Source organism: Mercenaria mercenaria, unplaced genomic scaffold (assembly GCF_021730395.1).
Source record: "Mercenaria mercenaria strain notata unplaced genomic scaffold, MADL_Memer_1 contig_92, whole genome shotgun sequence".
NCBI lineage: Eukaryota > Metazoa > Mollusca > Bivalvia > Venerida > Veneridae > Mercenaria > Mercenaria mercenaria.
The window spans coordinates 34,590-41,831 of record NW_026463835.1 but is presented as its reverse complement, the minus strand read 5'-3'; the positions used below and the strand labels follow the sequence as shown (position 1 = coordinate 41,831).

Genomic DNA, 7,242 nt, shown 5'->3' with positions numbered 1-7,242 from the left:
CGCTAATGTCGAAGAAATTGCTACTAATGATGAAAAAATTTCTAATAATTGGGAAAAAATTATAGAAGTAAAAGATGCTTTCTTAAAACAAGAAACACAATTAGCTAGAACAAAGGCTGCTGTTGACAATTTGCTTTCTTATAAAGTTGCTACAACAAAACGAATTGATGATTTAGCTGAAATAATTCTTAAACTTAAAAAGAAAGACAAAAAAATAGAAGAAAGGCTAGAGGAAGTGGGACATGAAGTGTTTCTCCTTGAATTTAGCAGTTTTTATACATACGTAAAAATGAAAAAGTATTTTAACCGTCATGGTGCCTGGATATATTCAACATATGAAGATATGGCCGGTTTGAACTATTTAAATGAAATGCATTTAAGATCTGGAATTTTCGTAGATTTTAGAGATTTTATACTCATAAACCAACAATATAGTGTAGCTGTACCAAATGTGCTTTTGAAGGGTGTGTTTGCGATCGAAAAAACCGGAACTTATATAATAGATATTAAATTTTTATTAACGGGGGCCAGGCCCCTAGGTGAACCGGATAAACTGAGTAAAAGCCCAATATCACATTTTATATTTAGACGGTGGAATAAAAATGATGATCCATTTCTTAGTACATTTATCGGTAATGTAAATATAGTAGCTGAGGACTATGACACTGATCAGTTAATACATGCTTTTCATATGACGTCACAACATCCGGGTACTTTTTACACCGCCGCCATTTTGTTTGGCAAAATACCACTTACGCTTGACCTATTTCGGGTGACAAATAATCTATTTTTAGTCAAATATGGTTGTGTCTTGTTGGGTCAAAGGTTGCAGCAATCGAGCAGACAATTCAGTGAGGCGAGGTTTCTATTCATTTCCTGCTGTCAGAGAGAACGAAGGCGAGTTTACGAAGAAATTATGTGAAGATCGACGCCGACAGTGGCTGGCAAATGTAAACAGGAAGGATACGCCGTCAAAATACTCAAAAATATGCTCTGACCATTTTGTACACGGTAACTATTTATAAATTGAATTGATCTGAGCTATTTTTAGTTTTTTTTATACATGTATCCCAGATATTAATATGCGACGACTCGCTATGAAATTCGTTTACACAGTAAGTTGACATGTAAATATATGTATGCAGCGGGATGCAGCAGTGCCGTTTTAAGTTTTATGTGTTTGGGTTTTTATCATACGAGCTTTAAACAAAGGAAATGTCATCTGAACTGTTATTGTATTTATATTTTCAGGCAAACCGTCAACTATGTATGACAGATCGAATCCTGATTGGGCTCCAACACTTCTTCTTGGAGAAAATCTCTCACCAAGAAAATCCATGAAGAAAGAAAAAAAGATAGAAACAGATAAGAAAAGGTAATTTTACGTTTTATCTACTTCGGCTTTGTGTAATAGTGAATAGCCAGATATCATCATGAAAGCATCTCGGCCAAGTACAACAATACATTCACATCTAAACCAGGATGAATATCAAAGTCTTTCTAGTCAGAATGTGACCGGACTAAACACTACTTTGTTAGACTTATATAAATGCTCATAGAGAGCATATTCGAGTGAGCAGATTCAGTCAGAAAAGTCCAAATGTATTGCATTGCGCAAATAGTCAAAGTTTCAACTATACAAGATGGATATACTTTGCTTTCAAATACAATTGCTTCCTTTTAATTTCAGGTTTGACAGAGCTCAGGAGAGACAGAAAATAAGAGAGAAACACCATGCTGCCAGAGCACTGCTGGATCTGTATGAGGAAGTTCCGGTACCCGAGTTCACCGCAACACCACTTGTTGAGAATACAAAAACCTGTTCTTTTGTGTACAGTGGACAAACAGAAAAACTTGAACAAAGACCAGTTCCTATAAATCCAGTAACAAAAAGTCAGGTGGATAGTGATATTCAGCGACTCTTAACAGAAAATATGTTGCTGAAGTCTCAGATTAGTGGTTTAATGTTAAACCAGGATTCGTTCAAGGGAAATGACGATAAAGTCAAATACTACACAGGACTGCCAGACTATTTGACATTGTTGACTATTTTCAATTTTGTAAGAGAATTCCTTCCTAAACAGAGACTGTCAGATCTTGGTGCTTTTGAACGCGTTGTGATGACTTTAATGAGACTTAAGTTAAACTTGTCTGTGCAAGATCTAGCCTATAGGTATCAGACATCAACTTCCACAGTTTCAAGGATTTTCATTACTGTTGTTCATGTGATGTATGTTAGACTTAAACATTTGATTTACTGGCCACAGCGCGATGAGTTGCGACGGACTATGCCGTTAGAATTCAGACAGCAGTTCGCGCAGAAGACTGCAGTGGTTATAGATTGTTTCGAAGTTTTTATTCAGAGACCCAAGAACCTTCTTGCCCGAGCACAAACATGGTCTTCATATAAGCACCATAACACTGTTAAATTTTTAATAGGCATTACTCCACAAGGTTCAATTTCATTTCTGTCCCGGGCTTGGGGTGGTAGAGTAAGTGATAAGTATATAACAGAGCATTGTGGGATACTGGAAAAGCTCCTTCCTGGCGATCTGGTTCTAGCCGACCGTGGATTCGACATTGCGGATAGCGTAGGGATGTATTGTGCACAAGTAAATATTCCGAGTTTCACTAAAGGACGTTCACAACTTTCACCAACAGATATCGAAACGACACGCAAAATTGCTCATGTTAGAATACAGGTGGAACGCGTGATAGGTTTAGTGCGAAATAAATACACCATTCTTCAAGACAAACTTCCAATAGACTTCTTGAAGAGTGAGACTGGTGAACTTCCAGTCATTGACAAAATTGCATCTGTCTGTTGTGCTCTTGCAAATTTTAATGAATCTGTAGTAGGATTTAACTGATGAATTTTAGATAAAGGAAATCGGATAATTAATTTGGAGTCATTTTATTATAAAGGCAATGCATATTCACTGTGCATGTGTAAATTAAACATTAAAAAAGCTTGCCTGTAAATGAACATCAGAATTGTTGTTGAAGTCTATATTATTTTATTAATTATACATTAAAGCATTAAAGAAGCTTGCCCGCAGATGAAAATAAAAATTGTTTTCGAGTCCATAACAATCTTTTATTGCTTATATATTAAAGAAGCTTGCCCGCAGATGAACATCAAATTGTCAAGTCCATGACATGTTTTAATTGATTATATATTAAAGAAGCTTGCCGGCAGATGAACATAAAAATTGTTGTAAAGTCCAAAACATATTAGGTTTTGATTATATATTAAAGAACCTTGCCTGCAGATGAACATCAAATTTGTTGTTGGAGTCTGGTATAATTTTTTTTTTACTTTATACTAAAAACACGTGCCAGCAGATGTACATCATAGTTGTTGTTAAGTCCATTTGAATATTTTCTAACGATTATATATTAAAGGAGCTTGCCCGCAGATAAACATCATTGTGAAGTCCATAAAAAAATTTCTTTATTGGTTTATCATTAAAGGAGCTTACCTGTAGATGAACATAGTAGTTGAATGATTTTGTTGATGAAACATTAATTAAAGAAGCTTGGCTGCAGATTAACATCATAGTTGATAAATTTGGATAAGAGTGTTTTTAATTGGATATTACATATATACATGTATATAGTTACCACATGCTATGTGTATGCTTTCAATTGTTATTAAACTGATTCATTACACTTTTGTGTTTTATTGTCAGAACATGGCTCCAGTCCATACAAATTCATTTCACATGTACCAAAGTGTATGTATCACTTGCTCACAGTTGGATCAGTAAACTTAAACCTCTGCATTTGCTTTACAATTTAATTTTGATATTTGAGTTGTTTTGAGCACCGAAAAAAATTAAGACTATTTTGAGACTGTGATGGGATATTTTTTACAAGTTTAAAGTGAAGCAACTTTTACACAATACAAAGTTATAACAAAATGTAAACTAATGCATATTTCTACAGAACTGAACTGAACTGTGAGCAAGTCCCTGTAAGATACTGGAAACCTTTCAACCATTGAAGGCGACAGTCCATGTAACCTTGTTATTATACTAATCTTTAGGCTTAAGTTTTAAATGACTCTTTCAAAAAGTGTGTTTCGAAACATACCATGAAAAGAAATAACTAAACATCTCTACAGATATAACATTATTATTCAATGAAAATAAACATAAAAACAGACAAAAAATGCTATTAGCAGTTTCAATATATACTGTTTTGTTTTACATGCAATAAAAGGAAATATTTTGCTCAACATGTTCAATCACTCTGCGAATGTTTTCTTTGAATCACATATCTATGAAAACCTGGTTTTACATTTACTACAGACATTTCCATATACAAGAATCACCATTTTGATTTTCTACATTCCGGACAGTAATAAGGTGCTTTTGGTTTCCTTTTCACATTTACGCACTTGAAGTGAAGGAGACCATATTTACAATTTTCACTGTCACAACGAACAACACGGTCTGACGCCTTCAAACACTTAGATCCGCAAACACACACAAGTTCAACATTTGTACAATTGTTTCTCCCAGGTGTATACTTTGTAACCGAACCTGCGTTTGTTTCCTTGTCAGAACTATTTACTTGTGCTGACTGGTGGCTTGCATTCAGCAAATTTTTTTCACGCGTAACAAGACTTCCTGTCAATTCGGGTAGAACTACCTTAACAAAGAAATGCTTCGACTTTTCCAAGATTTCATTTTCAAGATCCTCATTTGACTGAACTCTTTCAACATGCAGGTCTTTCACTGTCCAGATCACAAAGTCACAGAACTCTTTACCCGTCACAGTTAATTGTGTTTGTATCTGATATGAGTATCTGTGTCCAGTTTTCAGTTTACCATCTTTCAAGCATTCAATATTACATGTACTAAGATAACTATCCCTAGCAGAGTATGGGCATTTGATTTCCACTAGTCCCTCTCCACAACAACAACAGGAAGTAAGTCCATCAGGGGAAGCACCTAAAAATGGATAATCTGTGCTCAAAACAAGTCCACAAGGCACAACTGAAAAATTATCATGCTTTGTTTTCATGAATTCACTGTAGTCATGGAGAGCATCCTGCTCATGTTTGCATCCATATTCTGTCGCTTTGCTTTTGAACTTACTTTGTCCACAAATAGCTTGCACAGTTGATAATGCTGGTTTTTCTATTAGTGTTGCTAATACTGATTTCATAACTGACGCAGTGATTCTCCCCATACGCAGTCTGTGCCATTCCTTAGATTTCGACTGTTTTCGTGTCAACAGTTCAACATTTTCCGCTTGTTTCTCTGTAACTGTTATACCAGCAAATAAATCCTCACACGTTTTCCTGAGCTCGTCAGCCGGCATACTGAGGTATTTGTCATCTCTTAGCTTAATCAGAGGCTCTGGTAACTTCCCATCAGTGAGAATATCTGGCACGAATTGTTCTTGATATTTTGACGACACTGTCAAAATTGCCGCTTTTGACTTGTTGCGAAACAAACACTGTAATAAATTCTCCTGTTCAGATTCAGATGGTTCTGGCACTTTTGGTAGCTTTGTAGCTGCCCGTGAATCACCCTCATCTTCACCTTCGATGGCACTGTCCAATTTCCTTTTTTTTTTGTCTCTGCTGATGTAAAGTCAATGTCTGATATCATGGAATACGGTACTTTATCGATACTTCTTGGTAATAGCCAGTGTGCTTTCTCTTGAGTGACTGTTTTTGAAGCGTTGATTCTAGCAGCTGCCTCTAGATAGAACAACAGCGACCCTACGTGGCTACATGCCTCTCCCAGACCTGCCATACAATCACAATGCGCTGTATCAACGACTCCTGTTGTGTCAACAATCACCCAAGGTCTAAGAGCAGTCTCGTTCATCCTCTGGGAATGCCTTACCTGTATAAAAAGCAACATATGTAAAATATCTATAAGCTGTACATGACACACAAACAATCCATAGTTTTAAGGACTAGTAGACTAGGATAGTTGAACTAGTTCATATATATTATCAATTCAGTTACAGTTTACAGTATAAATGATTGTCGGTTGAAATCCAGGAAAGTCCAGGAGTCTATATTATATACTACACAACTATAGATCAGTTGTCGAATCACGCAATGTTGCTTCAATATTATGCGTACCACTGCAATGTTGTGTCAAATTAAAACAAAATACAAGTAGATCACTGTACGACGTTGTCCCAGAGTGGGACCTGTACACAAACGGAAGAAGTCAACTGGCTTTATAATTTATACAGTAGTCTTATTTGTTCTCCACTCAGTGACAAGGTGTTATACTAACTGGTACCATTATGTACTGGGGGGGTGTTAGAGATTATTTTAAATAAAAAATGACGCTGATAAAATTCCAAGAAATATTTATTTATACAATATTACATACCCGTGCTGTAACCAGAACTTTGTTTCCAACATTCATGCTCATGACATCTCGAACCCAGCCACAGACAAACTGATTGTATGCTTCTAGGGATTTGTAAGCTTTCAATTCATCCATCGTATAGGCACTTTTTGTGTTGACTAAGTAATTGATAATATCTATGTAAGATACCGCTGGAAGGCATTTCACGTCACTTGTCAAGTCCCCTTTCACGAGGTCGTACGGATCTTTTCCGCCTATCAAATTACACTTTTGAGCATATCTTTCACTAGTCTGCTTATCCAAACCATCTCTATAAAGTTTCTTCACTTGTTTGACACTCATTGTGTCACAACCGCGGTAAATTATCGGTAATATTTGTAGTTTTATTTGTAAACGTTTACGATCTTTATCTTTTGTTTCGGCTTGCCAATCAAAATGGCGGCTTCCGGAAAAACGGGCACCTGCTACGGCTTGTGGGAACTATGTATATCTATGTATAAGAAAAAATTTCATCTAACACAAGGAACAATGTTTGACATTAATCCTTATAACGATTCAACATCTACAGAAGTAACATTTACGCTTATGCCGGGTAGTTACATCAGATTCTACATATCGGATGAACCTGTATCGGATGCTGTATCGGATGAACATGCATTGGATGCTGTATCGGATGAACCTGTATCAGATGAATCTGTATCGGATGAACATGTATAACCTGTATCGGATGAACATGCATTCCATGATAGAAACAAACTTTTGGATTAAAATCTTAATTAAAGTTTTAATTACTATGTGTACCCTAATAATATACTTACTAATTGAAAATAAGATCAAATTCCTTACATTTTATTAATAAATATAATCTGCCAAAGTTTTGCCAAAGATTCGGCCA

At 35.8% G+C, this 7,242-nt stretch overlaps 2 protein-coding genes across 2 annotated transcripts; one reads left to right on the top strand and one right to left on the bottom strand.

Moving 5' to 3' along the window:
- Positions 1–696: 696 nt before the first annotated feature.
- Positions 697–3,663, top strand: LOC128554987 (uncharacterized). The gene is made up of 3 exons (XM_053536329.1): positions 697–1,011; positions 1,252–1,375; positions 1,691–3,663. The coding sequence occupies exons 1-3, from the start codon at positions 801–803 to the stop codon at positions 2,868–2,870; spliced, it is 1,515 nt and encodes a 504-aa protein (XP_053392304.1). The 5' UTR covers positions 697–800; the 3' UTR covers positions 2,871–3,663.
- Positions 3,664–5,287: 1,624 nt separating this feature from the next.
- LOC128554988 (uncharacterized) lies at positions 5,288–6,750 on the bottom strand. The gene is made up of 2 exons (XM_053536330.1): positions 6,369–6,750; positions 5,288–5,864 (listed from the first exon to the last, which is right to left on the bottom strand). The coding sequence occupies exons 1-2, from the start codon at positions 6,687–6,689 to the stop codon at positions 5,433–5,435; spliced, it is 753 nt and encodes a 250-aa protein (XP_053392305.1). The 5' UTR covers positions 6,690–6,750; the 3' UTR covers positions 5,288–5,432.
- Between the last annotated feature and the right edge of the window lie 492 nt (positions 6,751–7,242).